This window comes from Melopsittacus undulatus, chromosome 6 (genome assembly GCF_012275295.1).
Source record: "Melopsittacus undulatus isolate bMelUnd1 chromosome 6, bMelUnd1.mat.Z, whole genome shotgun sequence".
Classification (NCBI taxonomy): domain Eukaryota; kingdom Metazoa; phylum Chordata; class Aves; order Psittaciformes; family Psittaculidae; genus Melopsittacus; species Melopsittacus undulatus.
In genome coordinates, this window is record NC_047532.1 from 51107903 (window position 1) to 51128324 (window position 20422).

Below are 20422 nucleotides of genomic sequence, written 5' to 3' on the forward strand. Positions count from 1 at the left end.
AAAGGGTCATTGGACCACCCTTCTCCACCAGTTACTTTTTTTTTCTTTTCCTCTCATTAAATTCTTGAAGCTTTAAACAAACTTATTGGGTGCAGTATAGCACTGTACTAAAGTTTCTCAACATCAGTATTCAGCAAGCAACTCAATATATGAGAATAGAGAACTGGATGTTCTCAGAAGACTAAACACTGGCACCTTTTGCATATGCTAATGAAGTGCAAACAAACCTCAGACTTCAACTTCTATTTCCAAGTCAATCACTATCCCACACTGGCAATGACAGCATGCTAATCCCACACAGCCGCTTACAGGGACCAATCCAGGCCCTCAATCTAAAAGCACAAGCCTTTAATGCTTGAGTTAAAGACAGCTATAAACCCACTAACCTTCACATGCAACACAGCCATGTGCAGTGTAGCATTATGATGGCAGCAGCAAATACAAGCAGTGAATATATATAAATTTTATACATGTACACACATACATATACGGTTGCCACCATCAATGTGGATAGAAGCTTTCCTAACAATATAACAATAGAAAGTAAACTTTCAATCATGTTGATGAATCAACATGGTGAATCAACATGATTTCAATCAATGTGTTTACAAATATGTAAAGGGTGGGTGTCAGGATGATGGAGCTAGGCTTTTTTCAGTGATATCCAGTGACAGGACAAGGGGCAATGGGTGTAAACTGGAGCATAGGAGGTTCCACGTTAACATCAGGAAGAACTTCTTTACTGTAAGAGTGACAGAGCACTGGAACAGGTTGCCCAGGGAAGTTGTGGAGTCTCCTACGTTGGAGATATTCAAGGCCTGCCTGGACAAGTTCCTGTGTGATGTACTCTAGGTTTCCCTGCTCTTGCAGGGGGGTTGGACTAGATGATCTTTTGAGGTCCCTTCCAACCCTCGGGATTCTGTGGTTCTGTGTAATCATGTGATCACACTTGTACAATGTGACATACTTAGGCAACTGTGCAGGCTAAGTTGCTCACGTGACACACTGCAAAATAAAATTACTAACATAACTCTTATTTTTACAGCAGGTGACAAAAAAAAACCCACCAAAAAACCCACAAAACCAGTCTCTGAGTATAAGATAACCAGCTACAATTAAGAGAGTTGATACCAATCCAAAAGTAACATAACCAAGATAGTGCAGATCAGACATTGCTCCTTTTGCTTCTATTAAAGGGAAAACCAAAACCAAGTTTAATCACATCATGACAGTTAGGTTAGCCTGGATGCTTTTGCAGACTGGAGTTCGCTTCTGAAGTTCTGGGCGTTTCTCAGTTTTGATTTAATTTGGGGGAGGGAGTGGTGTTTTTGGGGGTTAGGTTTTGCTTAGTTTTGTCTGTAAGCAAGAAAGATTTCAGCAAAAGGAGATTTTGCAACTGTATCTTACAGTGGTCATCCATAACTGTTGCAATTGGACTGGTTTCTTGGGGCTTGGGAAACAAAAAACAACCCCTTCAGTATTTGCTTTCATGTTAAGGGAACAGTCTGCCTCCTTTTCAAAGCCACTGCCACTTTAGCAGTCTGCTTCTGTCTGGCAAGTTATACAAGCAGAACTGGCTTACTGATCAAACAACGTGCATCTCATGCATTTGTGCTGAGACAGACACTATACAGTCTCTGCTCTGTCTACTGCTGTAATTTATTTTGTGCAAATTTCTATTTTCTCCTGCAAGCATTCAATCTGGCACCAGTGACAACCCAAAATACAACTACAAAGCAACGCCCAGCATACAAAGAGGGCTTGGAACAGATATGGGACAGGAAACTGCATCCAAGCCCCTGGCTTTGATCCCAAATTAAGGTAGGTTTAGAACACATTCACAGCAGTGGTTTGGAATGCCATACACAGCACAACTCCACCAGCAAGACACAAGGACTGTCTAAGCAACTAACGGAAAGCTTCACCCTCCCCCAAGAAAAAGCTGGCAGAGGAAATATTCCAAGAGTTAAGTTATTCAACACTGTATCTGCGTATCACTCTCATTTCTTCTCTTTGCAAGAGAAGCTTCAGTGTAAAAATATGACTTGCACAACAGTACTGTTTTCAAAATAAGCCCAAAAGAGATTAGAGTTTATCTTAAACTAGAGCAAATGTAGTACTGAACAATAAAACAAGATGCTTATTTTGTGTTTTCAGGAGTCTTCAGGAGAAGAGAACGTATATTGCCCTACCCATACTTTATCTTCATTCATGTGAAGCATCTCATAGCAAAACTCACAAATAATTTCCCCTTTTGCTGGTTCAATAGAATATGCACTTCCAAGATTTTTTAAAGTATTTTAAGGTTAGACTGATTAAAAAGCCAACATCTACCAACAGAAAAATGGTAAAGACATGATTCATAAAAGTCACAAGAGATCTGCATTTTAATTTTGGCTCTGTCACCGATTTGCTGAAGGAAAACCAAGAATTAAGTCAACTCCAAAAACCTTCATTTCCTTTTCCTTTACAAAATATCTTTGTGACCCTATGGTCACTTCTGTTTCCACCATCACTTTACAGCCTCAAAATAAATGCCCTGCAGAGTGAGATCACTATTTTCATCCTCATTCCATATTCCATTCCCTCAGACACCACACCCTTCTCACAGTTTTCACTGCAAATATACTTATAGAACATAATACCTCCCAAGGGGAGCTACAACAAGACAGGAAAAACAATATCAGAAGTTTAATTACTTCAAATTTTTGAAGGTTTTGCATACATCTGCCTCAGCATGACTACAAGTATCCTGGCAGTGGAATGCTGCCCATCAGCATGACTGACTGCTTCTGGCTGCAGGAAGAGGCAGGTTATAACAGCATGAGGAAGGAGACCGGAAAAGAATGCTAAAGCGTCATCTCATACCAGGCAGTGATTTCAAATTGGTGATTTAAGCATAAGCATAATTTGACATAGGATGCCAGCTTGAGTTATCACTAATTACCATTAGACATCTAATTGCAGAGTGAGAAAATGTTAAAACAGACCAGACCACTTCTTGTCTGGCTTGAAAACTGTTCTCCTTAATATTCCCCTCCTGTCCATGGATGATTTGCTTCCTGGCAAAAAAAGAAAAAAAAAAAAACCAAACCCAAATCCAAAATAGCTAAATCAAACACAAACCAACAAAAAACCTACAAACCAACCCTAAAGCCTCCTGTCTTCAGTTCCTCAGAAGTTTGCACCACGAGCAACTTATTCACATGTAATTCCTCTTTTGTGGCAACTCATTTCACCAAAAGTTACAATAAAAAAAATTATCAAACATGCAGTGCTCAAGGCCAGGTTGGATGAAGCCTTGAGTGATATGGTTTAGTGTGAGGTGTCCCTGCCCATGGCAGGGGGGTTGGAACTAGATGATCTTGAGGTCCTTTCCAACCCTAACTATTCTATGATTCTATGCTATCTCTGCAACTGTAATCTTTCCCTTATGAAAAGGATACGAGTTAGGACCACTCCACCCATTCTCTCAAGAGATACATGATTCCATTGCCTAATGCCCAGAATTTTATTTAGCACATCCAGTGGAAGACTATAAAATTAAAGCACCACAGGAGTTTTTGCCCCTTGTTTGTCACCCGTTTGGAACATGCACGCTGCTGTTTCATGTGTTAAAGAGGAGGGAAGAGGTTAGATGACAGATCCATGATTACATACCATCAAAACACTGGCCTGCTGTGGATTTTTAGCAAAGAATGACCACATTTCCAAGCCAGCAAGTGCCTATGTGGAGTTTAACATGAACTGAGAACGAAGAAGGATGTGGGTAAGGAAGCAAGAGTAACAGTGCAAGCAAGGCAAGAAGAAACTGGAATGTGCTAAGATACAAAGTAGTGAACTGTTACCAAGCTTTAAAGGTTAGGTTCTCATGCTCTTATTTGATCAATTGTATGCTAGCTGCTGTGTGCTACAAGAATATGTATCTAATCATAATACAGCAAGCTATTGAATATGTATCCAAGGTTCATATAGCAAGCTCCAGAATATGTATCCAATCTTAATACAGCCAGTTATTGTGTATGTATCCAATTACAATACACCAAGCTATTGTAAGCAGATGCAGACAACAGTATAAAAAGGATAGATGCTTTGTAATAAATGGCTTTTGTCTGATCACACTGATCTCTAAGTCAGTTTTCTGTGTCAGCCTGCTGAATATTTAAAATAGTTGTATATAGTGGATGTGGATTACTTGAGTAGTTAAAATTGAAAGCCTAATTCCAATGCAAATTGGCCTAAGGGATTTCTTTACCTAAAAAGTTTAAAAAGCAAGGTACCCCACAGATGCCTTTCTGCTTTGCGTTCAAGGTCACTGCACAGAGAAGCTGTGAATGCTCCATTCCTAGAAGCATTCAAGGCCAGGTTAGTCAGGGCTTTGCACAACTTGATCTAGTGGAAGGTGTCCCTGCCCATGGCAGGGGGACTGGAACTAGATGATATGCTCCTCCCTTCCCTCAACAACACACTTAGCTCCAGTTCAGGTGCTCAACTATTTCCAGCTCTCTCAGGAATAATAATTTTCATCTTAGGATCCCTCTTCCTCCCTGCCACCACCTAACATGTCTGAACTTACCTACAGTGGGCTGAATTGCCCAATCACTGCCTTCCAGAATAGACCCTGTAATCACCATTGATGTGTTCCATACTACAGTGGGAGAACTGGAATTTGCGTATTTTACAACAGTTACTTCCCACATCAAGGGGAAACAAGTTTTGCTTTTGGAAAGGGGCAGGCAGAGGGTAAACTGAGAAATAACATGTAGTTCAAATAAGAAACCAACCATTAAACCAACCAGACATTAAAGTGACAAAACTGACAGAGAAGCAGAATGCCATTGTCAGAGAAATAGGTTACTGCTTTCCCCAGCGAGTATATGACAAATTTAGTATATTTCCCCGAGAAATACAGTTCTGTTTATTTTACACATTGTGCCTGCATAAAAGCCAACCAACATGAGTTGCCCTGGAATCCCACAATTGCTGCCAACCACAGCAGAATGGATTTGTTACTTCAAACTGCCTGGTTCCTCCTCTGCTGCCAGCAAAAAAAAAGCACTTTGCACTTATAGATGTGTGAACTTATAAGAAGCCTCCCCAAAGGGAAAAGAACAAACTGTTTTTCCCCTCACAGTTAAAAGCTTTAATTGTGTTATACTGTATTTCCTTCTAATATGAAATCTTTTTATCAGATTATATAATTTTAAAATAAAGTATCACACCTCTCCATGGACTCAGATTAAAATGTGCAAGGTTTTGCTGGAGATCAGGGGCCATTAATGACACGTACATTTCCTGAAACTAAACCAAGTGAACAAGAAAGTGGGCTTTTTTTTCTCTGAAGTTGATGATACTACTCATGCTTGGTATGTTGGCTTCCTACTTCCAGATCATTTTTGTTAACACATAAAGACAGAGCCCACCTTCTTAACAGGAAGCTCAAAATTACAGTAGTTTCTCAAGTTTTTTTGTTTGTTGGATGGGTTTTCCTTTTTTTTTTTCTGGGTTTTTTTTTTTTAACCTAACAGTCTTTTTCTGTAACAGAGTAAAAAAATAGAGCAACCAAACCAAAAAATCCAGCAATGATCTTAGGGGAAATCAGTGGAAACCAGTAACTGTTTCCCTTCACAGCAAAGCAGTGTACTTATTTTCTAGTACTCCACAGCTGGTAAAAGGTGCGAGGAAGAGAAAGGGAGAAGAAAAGAGAGTGAGTTATACTGGACACTGATTCATTGATATGCTGATTTAAATTAGGAGCTGGGGGAGAGGTGGTGCAAATTTCTCTTAAGGGGAAAGCTTGTCAGTAACAAAACCCCAGCTAAAGTTGATTATCCTTTAGGTAACAGAATGCAGTGAGCAGCATGCATGCAGGAATGAGTGGCAAATAAGGGGGAAGGGAATAATGTCTCTTGATGGCATTTGCAGTTAGAGGTCACCATGAAACAAGGTCCTATGAACCCTCATCAGAAAAAAAAAAAAGTACAAAAATGATGTCATCAGTTCAAATAGAACGCTCAAGATTAATATACTACTGCCAAAAAGCCGCTCTTTCTTCTTCATACCTCACACACATATGGATGAGGAAACTGACTAACTAGCACAGCCACAATAAAATTCTCAATTACCTATAGCAGACAGTGTGGTTTTCCACCTCATTCCAGAGGATCTTGTTTTTATGGAAATTTTAATTCAGGCAAAGATCAAGTTAAAGATACCACATAGCTTCTTACCATACAATAACCAAACAAATGCAAGAATCAAAACACATTTATCATAAATGTGGACACCCAGATATAGCTGGAACTATTCTAGAAACTCCAGAGAGGAAGGAAGAAGATATAAGGAAGAACAAAAATGACAATATTTATTTATAGCATCACCCACACATTTCACAGTGCTTGGAAGCTCTTCAAAGACGGTGGCATATGCATATCACAGAAATGGAAGCACACAGTCTCATTGCCTTCTCCTGAAGAGCAGGATGAGTCAGTTGGCACAGCCAGAAACATAACTCAATTTTAAAACTTCAGAAAGAACTTCTGTGCCACAAAAGACAAACAACAAATTAGCCATATTACTTGATAAACTAAATGGAAAAAGAAGTGGCAAAACCACATCTGGAACTCCAGGTCCCACTACCTGCATCATAACAATCCTTCTTTCCTCCCCACCTTTTAATATTTCTTCACAACATAGCTTCTCCCTTTTCATTAACTATGGATCTCATTGAATTTTCTGCTGCCTTCAACTGTGCTTCACAGACACAGTTCAACAGACACAGAAGCAGAACAGAATAAAACAGTAATTCCTCTGTGATAACCGTATTCCATCTACAGTCTTGTTCCTCACCCATACGTTAGACATGATTGTCCCTCCTCTCCCCAAGTCCACAATCCTGTCTAGCCTTGGGAGGCATGGGTTGCAGGAAACTACCAATGATTTAACCATGATAAGCTTACGTCAATTTAAGTCTGTGCTGCAACTGAACAGGGTGATCCTGCTAGCACATCCCTGGCCCTTTCCTCAGGCTGCCATTAGTACCAATGCCATTGACGTACTCATTCTTATCAGATCGCCAGTTCAGCTGACCTCACAAGTACCTGTTCCAGTAGAAAGGGGTACTCTGTCTTCTGCAGACTTCCCCCATTTACCTATGTGGATTTAGAGTAGCATGTCATGTCAGGCAGTTGCATTTCCAGAGCACAGTTTCAAATTAAACATAAAGCAGTATAAAGGCTGCTACCAGAGGTATCTATCCCACTTCCCTTACATCCTGGTTTTGGCCGAGACACAGTTAATTTTCTGCCTAGTAGCTGGTGCAGTGTTGTGTTTTTACTTCAGCATGAGAGTAATGGTGATAACACACCGATGTTTTAGTTGTTGCAAAGTAGTGCTCACCCTGATTAAAAGCTTCAGACTCTCATGCTGTGCCAATGAGGGACACAAGAAGCTGGGAGGGAGCAGAGACAGTACCCCTGACCCAAACTAGCCAAAGGGGTATTCCATACTGCAGCATGTCATGCTCAGTATATAACCAGGGGGGTTACCCAGAAGGGGCTGACTGCTGCTTGGGAACTGGCTGGGTATCAGTCAGTAGCTGGTGAGCAATTGTACTGTGCATCACTTGTCTTTTTGGGGGGTTTTATTCCACTCTCTATTTCCTATTATTATATTTTACTTTATTTCAGTTGTTAACAGGTTCCTACCTGAATCCAAAAATTTTTACCTTTTCTCCTGCCCATCCCCAGTGAGCAAGCAGCTGTGTGGTATTTACTGCTGGCTGGGGTTAAACCACACCACCTTACTCTCCTCTCCTGCTTTTGGAACAAGCGGTCTCAAGTTGCTAGGGTGAATGTGGTAAAGCAAGTAACCTACCACAGAAGAATCACTTCCCACCAGATACACTCACTGATCCAGTTCACCCTTTTGTCAGAGATACATGTTAAAGAAGTGAACACAACTTATTCTGGTGACAGCTCACAGTTACACTAAATTTATCACAAAATCACAGTCAGCAACCACTAGAATCAATTGAGGCATCTTCACTACAGCTTGTCAAACGTCTAAAACATGCATACGTCAAAATTCACAAAAAGGAGTATGTCTACCTGTCCTGGTTTCAGCAGTAGCAGTCATTTTTTCTCCTTCTTGGTAGCTGGTGTGGTGCTGTGTTTTGACTTTCAGCCTGGGAACCTGATAGCACCTATGTTTTTAATTACTGCTCAAATGTTTACTCTGGTCAAGGACTTTGCGAGTCTCATGCTCTGCCAGGGAGGAGGGGAGGCCGGAAGGAAGCAGAGACAGGACACCTGATCCAAACTAGCCAAAGAGGTATTCCATACCACAGCATGTCATGCCCGGGGAGGTAACTGGGAGTCCCTGGGAAGGGCTCTCTCTCTCTCTTCCAGGTCGGGCTTGTTTCGGTGGGTGGTATCGTATTCTCTTCCCTTGCTTGTTTCCTCTATCATTATTATTATTGGTTGTAGCAGTAGTGATTTGTGTTATACCTTAGTTACTGGACTGCACTTATCTCAATCCTTGGGAGTTACATTCTTTTGATTCTCCTCCCCATCCCTCCAGGAGCGGGGGGGTGGGGGGGATGAGAGAGAGACTGTGGTCTACCCTACACACTATTATCACAGTCATATTCTTTATTCATGACCTCCTAAAAGAAAGAAGGAAAACACTACAAAAAGATTAAAAAAGGCACTGATACCTGAGCACCCACTAGTTGCAGCAAGGCTGAGTTCACAGGAAGGAGTTCAATGTCTGTATTGATAGTGGTCTGGTCAAAAGGGCATGCCTTACGGTGGAGCTTGTTGAGGCACATCTTGCAGACAGTGTGGCCACAACCCAAGCTGATAGGCTTTCGGATTGTTTCGTCGAAAGTCTGTGTGCAAATCGGGCAGGAGAGAAAATCCGTCCACTGTGGAGCTTGTACAGGCATTGTTTCAGGAGTTAATTGACAAGACAAAAATCTAAAGCACAGATTCCACTGGAATCAAAATGTTTGAAAAAAAGTCTGTTTGTTTTTAAATATCTTCTGTAAGTACAGACAGTCAGCACATAGTGTGAAACATAACCTAAAAGAAAACAAAAACAGAAGTTAGTGTTCTCTACTGCAACAGGCATATGAAAACCTTTGTGCTATATACCACTGTATGTGTGTATATATGTGTATATACTTTGTGCTATATATGTGTAAATACCACTTGTAGAGGTGTAAAGGAGGAATGCACCCCTGACATTACATAGAGGACTGAGTCACAACAGCTGGTCTCTGTCATGTAAAAGCCACTTAAAACCATTTCTGCTGTTATGCAGCTAAAAATATAATAAATAAAATCAAGATAGTTCTCTCTCTCACTGAAGTTAAAAGACTAATTAGCTTTTTATTTTTATGTTCCACTTTTTCATTATAAATGAGCCAATTAGTACCAACTACATTTAAATAAAAAAAGACAATTTTGAAGGGCTGTTGTGCTTAGTCCACTGAAACAACCTTTTACAGTACTGTCAGCTTTAAATATTTTTGCATAGACAAGGCCTCATCCAAAACCTCCATCACAAACATGTCTTCTTCCAAGTTCAGTGGACTGTGGATTGATACACAATGATTCCACAAAAACATCTGAGCTGCCATGGCCTCAAGAAAAAACATGGATGAACGGTTCAGGGTACAGTCAGACACTGCGTGCAATACAGCTCTTGCACATTGCTAAGTAATACTACACACCACTACTATAATGCCTTCACACAAGCTGATCTGTACAGAGCTGCATGGTACCATGCAAACTTACCCAGTCACATCTCAGCCTGGGAAACTCTGTGCATTACTGGGTATAGTTTAGCATTTATAACTTGCCTTCAGTCTGCCACCCAGCAGCTCCATCCTTTAAAAGCAGGAAGAAGATTTCTAGAGGTCAATTTGGACTGGAAGAGTGACAGCTGTTTCTCAAGGCCCCTTTTCTAACCCCAATTTGTATCATTCATTGCCTACCTAGAGATTATACTGACAGAGAAAGTAAGATCTTTAATGCATTGAAAAATCTACAATGAAGGACCTCAAAAGAGGGCAACCTGAGAGGTCTTTGTTACTTAGCATTTTGATTCAAAAGCACCATGAGGATTGAATATTATTAATTATAAGGGAATGGAAAGTAAGACATCCTTCTGGAACCAAGAAAAAATAAGAGTAGACAGATGAAGTGATATGAAAAGAATTATCAAAAGGAAAACTGGCAATAAAAGTATTTCTGATGTCTGCCTTACTTTCTATCACCAGTGAAGTTAGCAAAAACATAAAGCAGGTCACTGATTTGCTACCAAACAGATTTTTCTAAATCAAGCAGCAAATCACCCCAACCACTCAGGTATATTTCTCTTGTCCACACACCACTGGCTGAGGTTTCATACAAAGGAATATGGACTTGCTTGCTAATATCTGTTCAGATATAGCAGCATATAGCATATATAGTATGCAAAGCAGCAATCTTTTATCAAATCTTAGCTTAAAAAAAGGCCTAAAAATAAAAAAAAACAAACCCAAAACCCAAACCCACAAAAAAAACCAAAAAAAAAGGCAATTCTAAGTATAGGCAAAGAGAGAAATTTCAGGTTAGAACTTGTGCAATTCAGAACCAAAATATTTTTAAAAAGCAACAAAAAAAAAGTAATGCTAAAACAGCAACTCTGAAAAGCCTCAGGATTTTGTTCCAGAATTTAACACAATGTCATTCATCATTTTGCCAAGGCAAACAATGAAGACTTACTAGTTAAGCTTTTAGCCACATTTCACCAACAAAACATAAAAGCTTAGCTCTAAAGCTAATGAAAAACAAAAAATTCACTTCTATGCTAAAATGCAATGTACAATACCACACCAGCCACTGTTTACTAGCCAACAAGGAATCGATAAGAAATCAATACCACCCAGACAGGGTGGTACTGAGGAAGATGCAATGCACGTGGTTAACTAACACCACTGTTACATAACTGGAAGAAGATCTGCCAAGGTTGTTCAGGGTTGCCCGCTTTGCCCAGCATAACCTCTGTAACAGCAAATCAGTATTTTTTCTTTCATCTCGCCAGCAGCCAAATAATTCCCTTACTACCATATCATCATAACTCAAATCTAAACATTTAGAAGTTACTTAACTGAACTTATTTCCTACAGCACCCAGGAAATGTGTTGCCAAGCTTTCCCACCTCTCCATGCTCCCTTAATGTATTTTTACATAAACCTTTGTATCAAGTATTACAGCTAGAACCATTCTTTGTAAACCAAATCTGTAACAGAAATAACCTTCAAACACCACAAACTGCAAAGAGCAGCTACACAGCTTGATAAATCTAGTGTATGTTTTGCTGTGGTATGAAATACCATTTGAGGTTCAAAAATTAACAGCTGAATCACATTGCTTCCTTCCTACCACATCACTATTAAAATGTCTATGAACAATTTCCCAGACTCGTCTGCAATTCAGGAACAATTTGAATCATTGATTATTAACCAAGTGTTAAGGAAAAGAACAGTTTCTTACTAACAGAGGAAATTTAAAACCAGAAACTAACACAGAGCTATGCCATCAACCCTAAAAAGCAGATGGGGGCACAGAGATTCCTCATCTCAAGCTCTGGAAAAAAGGAGCTGAACTCAACTTTAACACGAGTTAACTAGTTTAAAAAACCACACCACCACAAAGAAAGACATACATATTGTTCCTACCTGTACCTCTGGCCACTCCAGACAACTGGCATACTCAAATATGTCATACTTATTTGCAGTCTCAATAGCTGTAAAGAGAAGTCTGAAGAGTCTGAGGAGGGAGGGACAGAGTAATTAGTGGCATCCCTGATCCTTTATCAAGGTAGGTCTCAAAAGGCTGGAGAACAATGGAAGTAAAGCTTACACACAAGCACAGCTTTCAGAAGGGTCTTAGTGAGTCCCAGCCTTGTACCTAGCTGCCAGAACAGACTGGCACATAACTCATGAATGGAAACCCAACGGCCCTAACTGTGGATATGCAATCACCAGAGAGGCATGTTTCACCAGTGTGTGACAGCTCCACCTGACCTGTGATAGATCTCCCTCCTACCCCTCATTTCACCAGACCCTGCAGTGCTTGTGGACAACTGGTGCCTAAATACCAGAGGGAGGCCGTAGATAGCACTGACAAAAGAAAATACATCTGGGAGAAACCTCAGGAAATCATCTATCTCAGCACAGTGTAACTGCTGGAACAGATGGCTAACTGGCCTGATCCAGCCAACCATTTCCCTAGAGAAGAAAAGAATAGCTGTCTGAGCAACAAACTCTGCTCTGCTACTAAATCTCCCAGGCAGATCAGCACAGAACTGCGGAATTCCTCTGGTCCCACGCAAGATGGGAATGGCATCAGGGTCTTACAGTTAAGCTGCATGGATATGAGCTGGCACCAAGCATTGGTGCCACACCTTTCCACATATTTGGTCCAGTTTTCCTGCTGGATCTTCAGACAAGGCAGCAGTCAAGTGCTATGATACAACATAAATCTCTTGCAGGTACAAAGCATACAGATGGGGTATACACCTAAGTAATGAAACTAGGAAAGATGTGTGCCTTTTCAGACGGTTTGCAATCTGCTATGACCTTGGAAATATTCTCTAGCTTCAAAGAGCTACTTTAAACAAGAGAGATTACAAGCAGCAACAAAATGATGGAAACAAAATAGTTTCATTATCACAGACAGCTACTGGAACCATCATCAGAAAGATAACACTTCCTCATATAGATAAGAAAAACATATTCACACTTTCATGGTACATTTTTTTCCAATGTTTCTCTCCAGCACTATGCCAGAGGTGAGCAAAACACAATAAAATATCAACCATTTAAACAAAATCCCCTTCCCCATAATACTATGGCATTTAGAATCATAGAATAGTTAGGGTTGGAAAGGACCTTAAGATCATCCAGTTCCAACCTCCTGCCATGGGCAGGAACACCTCACACTAAGCCATGTCACCCATGGCACTGTCCAACCTGGCCTTGAACACCATCAGGGAGGGAGCATTCACAACATCCCTGGGCAACCCATTCCAGTGCCTCACCACCCTCACAGTAAAGAACTTCTTCCTTATATCCAATCTAAACTTCTCCTGTTTAAATTTTAACCCATTACCCTTCGTCCTATCACTAGAGTCCCTAATGATTAGTTCCTCACCAGCATCCCTGCAGGCCGCCTTCAGATACTGGAAGGCTACTATGAGGTCTCCACACAGTTTCTCTTCTTCAGGCTTAACAGCACCAACTTTCTCAGCCTATCTTCATATGGGAGGTGCTCCAGTCCCCCAGTCATCCTCATGGCCATCCTCTGGACTTGGTCCAACAGTTCCATGTCCCTTTTATGTTCTGGACCCCAGAACTCTACACAGTACTCCAAGTGAGGTGTCATGAGAGCCGAGTAAGAGGGGCAGGATCACCTCCTTTGACCCAGGATATGGTTGGCTTTCTGGGCTGCGAGCACACACTGCCAGCTCATGTTCATTTTCTCACCAACCAACACCCCCAAGTCCTTCTTCACAGGGCTGCTCTGAATCTCTTCTCTGCCCAACCTGTAACTGGGCCTGGGATTGCCCGACCCAGGTGTAGGACCTTGCACTTGGCATGGTTAAACTTCAAGAGGTTGTCATCAGCCCACCTCACAAGCGTGTCAAGGTCCCTCTGAATGGCATTCCTTCCCTCCAGTGTATCAACCGAATCACACAGCTTGGTGTCATCGGCAAACTTGCTGAGGGCGCACTCAATCCCACTGTCCATGTTGCCGACAAAGATGTTGAGCAAGACTGATCTCAACACCGACCCCTGATTGACACCACTTGTTACTGGTCTCCAGCTGGACACTTTGTATGCTGCCATCCAGCCAGCTCTTTATCCACTGAGTGGTCCGTCTATCAAACTGATGTCTCTCCAATTTAGAGACAAGGAAGTCCTGCGAGACAGTGTCAAACGCTTTGCACAAATCCAGGTAGATGACATCAACTGCTCTACAGAACTGATGGAGACATCAGTTCTGTAGCCCTTCACAGAAGGCTACCAAATTGGTCAGGTAGGATTTCCCCTTGATGAAGCCATGCTGGCTGTCACCAAGCACCTCATTGTTTTTCATGTGCCTTAGCATGCCTTCCAGGAGAATCTGCTCCAAGATTCTGCCAGGCACAGAGGTGAGACTGACTGGTCTGTAGTTACCTGTAGTCATCCATTTCCCCCTTCTTGGAAATGGGGGTTATATTACCTTTTTTCCAGTCATCAGGAACTTAACCCACCCTCTCAATTTGCCAAGTATTTCACATCAGTTAGCTTCCAAACACTTTAAATATATATATATACATGCACACATTTCTTTGTGCATGACTGAGAAAAACAGATATGCCAAAACCCAAGAAAAAGAACAACCTAAAAAAGACACATCCGAAGAACTTAAATTGCAAGAGAAGAAGCTGCATTGAAGAATGAAGATGCCCCAAGACAGAGACCTTGAATATTACACTGGGACCAGAGACAGACTTATATTGTTATTTCTGAGTTTGTTACTATAAAATACCCGTACACAAGTCTCCTCCTGCTTAGCTCTGCATAAGCTGTTTCTATCCACAGCTAGAATCACCTGGGAGGATTTCTCCTCTTCTGGTCCTCCCCCCCAAATCCCTGAAATTCCATCCTTCAGCCCAGACTGGAAATGTCACACTGTAATCAGATCAGCAACCCATCTCCTTTGGGACCTTGCCAGTGCTTCAAAGAAAGACAGGATCATTCTACAAACTTCTGGGATGACTGCTTAACACTTTTATCATATTCCTTACTCTGCCAGACTAAAACATAGAGGGGTAATGCACTCTCCTGTCCAAGCTGTCTTATGTCCATGATGGCCAGAACCTTTCACATGTAGCTAGAAAGCTTTGCAGATTCAACCTTCAAGAACAAGATGTTTTTAAAATGTACAGTATCCACTGGCATCAAGTTTCACACACGATGACATACAGGAAAATTCTTCTGCTTTGAGTTAAAATTCAACCCCCTTTAAATTAGTTGCACTCTCAGAGTCCTTCAGTACAGGTACCAAATATACAGTGACTTCTCTCACAAACATGTTATTTGGATCTAATGTGTACTAGCATAGCCGTATCACGTGCCACTTCGTCATGCACAAGTTAACACTGATCTTTCCCAGCAGCAGTGCACAGTAAGTCATGTTACAGTTTAAGGCAGATGACTCAGCACACCTACCATGCACCCTCTGCTCAGTTTCTGCTGTTACAGTACACTGCTCATAGGAGCATTGTTTGCTGCAGTGTTTTTACATATCTCTCTCCAGCATTTCATTAAGCTTTTCTTACCCAGGCAATATTATAATCACCTTAACATTTGAGGATCAAAATTCTGGATAATAGCATTTTTATTATCTGCTTTTATTTTAGTCCTGAAGCTGTTGCATTTTTGCTGAGTCTTACTCAGAAACAAAACGAGCAGAACTTCCTGTTGCAGTTAACAGTGAACTTATAAATAAGCCTATTTAGTGCAAAGCTCAACAGTGTCACAGCTCCTCATTGCCAAAACAAACTCAGGCTTGCCAACTGATCTACTCATGCAAATACAGCTTTCAGCTAATTTATAAACTAATAAAATACATTTTTTTATATTCTTCTAAAGACTTGGTAGTAACATACATATTTCTGAGAAAAAGTAACCTAGCTAAAGATGCAGTTCTCTCTCCTGGGAGACTTGTTCTATAACATGTTAACGACTCCAAAAAACTCTCTGACAGTCAAGATTAAAAATAAATCAACAACCTAAGCAAAATTAATAATAGCAAAACAACTCATAATAAATAAGGGTCACCAGATGCCCACAGTACAAACCTAATCAAAACCTGGAAACTGACCCCCCTCCCATACTTGCCTAGTGCCGGACATTACCTATTTTCACTACTGCTTCACAGGACCTATTTAAGCAGTAAATTTTCTACTCCAGAGTGTTCTATGTAATAAACAGCATTTCTGAGAACACACAGGTATCTTTTTTTCTTTTTCCTGAGGAGAAGTGCAGGAACTAATACTTTCCAAAGTCCTGAATTTCATTTTACAGAAGAGCTGACCTGACACCCCATGGGAAACCCTGACCACCCAAAAGTAATGGGTTGTTTACAGAGACTGAACACTTAGTTCGCAAAAGGCATGCTAAAGCCACACACACACACACACACGCACAGCCAGCCAGTACTGCCAACCCCACGGTTCACAGAACAGGATAAATCATGCTAGCTGTGTTTTCCATATCCAGTTCCACAGAAAAACATTTGAAAAAAATAGAGAGAGAAAGGCCATGCCTGCTCAGAGAAGAGCAGATAGAGGAAAAAGCTGCTTACCACTGCCTGGAGAGCTCCATGAACAACACACAGAGTAAGCCCAGCGTAGTCTTTCTGATAGATTGAGACTGTCCTCCCTCTCCCCGCCCTGTTTGCTCTCTGAAACTTTGCTGTACACCAGCAACTGACGGCCAGTGTTTCACTTCCTCATTCCTCCTCTGCGCATGCCTGCTCACATGAACGCTCCCCAACACCACTGAACGCTTGCCCAGAAGACAGAGCTCTGTAACAATAGAAATTCCCACCCAACAGCAAATCTTGGAAGTTCGTGTGTAATACATGTTCCCACCCTTCTTTCAAAGATACATAAACACCAGCAGGCTCCAGTGCCCGTTCAGCAAATCTCTTTTAAAAGAAAAAGGAGAAACTCATGAACACCGTCAAAATTCTGTCCCAAACTCACTGAAGCTCAGTTAAATCAGACTCAAGACTTACTTTATTTTATCCTCTGTAATTTTTATTTGACTCGTGAAAACAAAGGAAGAAGTTTGCATACTTCCATGCAAAAAATATATGGTAGTCTGGAAAGTACATTAGGAAAATAGGGACAGTTAAGGACAAGATGTTATCCCTTATTTGAAGCTTCCTGGATTTTAACATGACAAGGGAAACAAACAAAATACCCAACATTAAACAACTAACATAACAACTCTACCAGGGTACCTCTCCAAAAGAGGATCTAAAAGCAATGTACAAAGATTTAAGCTTCACAACATCCTGTGAGGCAAGAAATAATATCTTATTACAGAACGGAAAACTGCTGAATTAAGTTATTTATCCAGTGTTTCGAAGGGGTAGGGGGAGAGATAATGAAACCTAATGTATCATTTTCTTGACCTCTTATTCTCACTCAACATTCAATCACTGTTTTTACACATAAAGATCATGAATGTTTAAAGACAACACACATGAAGAAGCTTAAACCTTCCTGCTAACCCCTTCCCCTCCCAACATACAACCTGCACATGGCTCAACTAGCATATTTTCAGGGCAGATATACACAACTAACTTCATAATTTCTGGTTGATATTATACATCCTTTACAGCTTATCTAAAAGAAAGGCAAAGTGACCAACTCTTATAGTAAATGGTTTCATGATCTATTACCTAGGAATATTTTTTCTGCCAATCCTAAGGATTCCCAAGCCCACAGATGATTAAGTCTAGGAAGTTAATAGCAGACAAGCATGTCTAGAACATACTAATTTCATTCCAAATTAAAAATTCCTGGAATTGCCAATGCAAGTGACTACAACAGTAACACAATGACTAAACCAGGATCAAAAATCAAGCACAGACTAGATTACCAGAAGAAAAGCAGAAGGCACTTAAAACATCTGTACCAGTTTTCAGAAAAGAGACTTCAGCTCAACTGGTCAAATGCTCCAGAGCTATCAATCCTGCCTTCAAGGAGGCAAGCAAATCATTTGCTTTTCCCTGAAGCAGATATATGTCTGAACAGCCGCTTTCTAAACACCAAATAACCAAAATAACTGCAATAACTACAAGTTTGAAAACTAGAGCTAATAACCAAGAAATTAATGTGTCCCTGAAGAATTGTATCTTGATATTTCTGAGGCCTTTCCAAGTAACTGGTGAAGTTAAAGATGACAATTCCTTATTCATACCAGAAGACCAGAAAAAGCAGGGCAGTGTGCCCAGGAGGACTAAAATCTCCTGTGTCAGCTTTTCAGTGTGTTTATACAAGTACCTATATTGCAAACAAAACAAGAAAAAAGTTTTGCTTGGTTGTGCTTACCATCAGATCACTCCTGAATCAAGCCATATTACAAGACAAACTTGTAAAACTCTTCAGATTCAAGGGTACAGACACATTATTTCTTGATGTTGGCTAGAGAAGTCACTACTCTTCCTTAATCACTCCTTTCTAAGATATTCCAGCTGAACCTTTTGCACAGCTGTTCCTGGTTGAAACTAGCAGTTTTAAAAGTAGATCTTTTATTAATAAACACAGTAGGCAGAAATGTGGGTGGACAGCAATTACACGACCAATACCTCATCTAATTGAAGCAGGCCAACAAATCAGTCACACGAACAGCTCACCTAAAATAAAAAACTAAGCATTAACTTCAAGAATAAAAAGCAGCGGAAAGTGAGTAGCATTCTAGAGACTGTAAACACTTCAGCTGCATAGGCACAGATAAAAGAATATCAGCCTTTGAGTCCTAACTTGCTGAAGCAGAGCTTGTTTTTTTCTACACACCTTTTGGTAACCTGAAGTGTCAAAAGTATCACAGCAGTAATAAGATTGCCATGTGCTACTGACAAACCTTAATAAAGATCAAAATCATCAAGACCAGTATCATTCTTTTCCATGCAGGAACAATCTAGTTACCTGGCTACTACTGTTCAGTAGATGATAAGTAAATTTAGGCAACGGGTGGGAAAGACCTTGTTGCCACTGTGATGCCTTTATAATTTTTCAGACTAAGATAAGTAGACATGAATCACTTAGTTAAGACCTAGCACAATTCAATGAAAGAGAAAGCATAAAAAAACCCCAACCTAAAAAAAATATGTATATATAAAAATTAGAAAGTGTTGCCTGCCACCCACTCTCCAGTAAGAGCTTCTCTCCCCCAGCTTGATTCACCAGCTATAATTCTGCTTTTGATGTCAGTGACACTACAGCTACAGTAACACTATCAGTGCAACGTGAAACAACCAGACAGAGAAGAGCAGAATTAAAGTTTGGCTGGAGACACTGGCTAAAAACTGTCCAAAAAAACTCTCCCACCTACAAAACAACCCTTAATAGCTCTCTCCTCCTCCACTCCCTGGCTGCCCAGCAAAAAGAAATACTCCCTGAAAAGAAATGAAACATAAAAGAATTCTAGAAATTGCCAAAGCTTGTCCTTTTTGAGTGCTTTGTCTGCATTAACACTTCTTTGTAGTATACTCTGCAAATATTACTGAAATTATTTCTGTGACAGACTTGCAAGGCAAGAACTGAGTAACAGTCTGAACTTCCTCCCTGTCTCCTTCCCCTATTCAGACTCCTAAAAAACATGTTTCTATTTGTATTCAAACTTCCCAGTAGATTTAAAAAACACAAGCCTCATGTCCAGAATTCCATGTACAATAGTAAGGAAATGCTGAAACACACTCTAAGAGCAGTGGTAAGTGAATATAAGTGCTGCTGCCAAGCTTTGGAGAAATATCTATTTCAATGAGTCATTTAAATTGTAAACATAAAACCCATTTTACACAGAACTTCATTGGCATTCAGAAAACATATTTTAAATGTCCATTCAAGAACCATCTCAGACTTTCCTCTTCAGTGTTTCTTTTCATCTCCTCCCTATAAATTTGACTTAGAGGTGGTTTTTCTTGTCACTTAGTAGATGCTGCCTCCATTTTAAAAACAGATGTCAAGGAGCTTCATGTTACTATTTATGTAGCAGAATTTTAATAAAGCTTCAGTTATTCTATTTACTAGTTTTGCAAAACTATTTTGGAAGACTGCATTTAAAACATCGAAAAGATCTTTTAATAAAAGCACAAAGTCATTCAAGAGCAGAGAGAATAGCTAGTGATGTTTTATACAAAACAACCAATACAGTTGCTCATATACCTTGTTTTTAATTTTTAAGTTCACTTTAAGCATATTACAATCAAAAGAAAGATTCTCTTATGTTGTATACAAAACAATCTCTAAGCTACTGTGATGTTACTTCAAAAAGCAATGGAGCCCCTAGTTTCACCATAGCAAGAGTTCACAATGACAAAGAAATTTTTTCACTCCCTGAGCTTTATTATGATTCTATACTCTGTTATAGCCTCAAAGATTGTGAGACAGAATTATTAAACTATATCAGCTTCAAGAATCCAGCTCCTCTGCTTCAGGCACCTGTTCAGTCAACCATATAATACCATTTCTACATTATCAAGAAACTGTATGGCACCATTATGTTCTGAGAAAATAATGCACATTTGAAAAAGTTGTCTAACGCTGTTTTGCTTACCACAACACTGCAGCAATAACAACCAAAAGG

General features: G+C 40.3%; 1 protein-coding gene across 4 annotated transcripts in view; it reads right to left on the bottom strand.

Annotated features, from left to right (window-relative positions):
- The window catches only part of RC3H1 (ring finger and CCCH-type domains 1), a 48746-nt gene extending 32272 nt beyond the window's left edge, over positions 1 to 16474 (bottom strand). For all 4 annotated transcript variants that reach the window (XM_031049908.2, XM_031049907.2, XM_031049906.2 and 1 more), the window contains exons 1-2: positions 16407 to 16474; positions 8717 to 9083 (exon numbers count right to left, since the gene is read on the bottom strand). In XM_031049908.2, coding sequence (XP_030905768.1) covers positions 8717 to 8947 — 231 coding nt within the window. In that variant the 5' untranslated portion in view covers positions 8948 to 9083; positions 16407 to 16474. The remainder of the gene's footprint in view (positions 1 to 8716; positions 9084 to 16406) is intronic.
- Positions 16475 to 20422: the final 3948 nt, after the last annotated feature.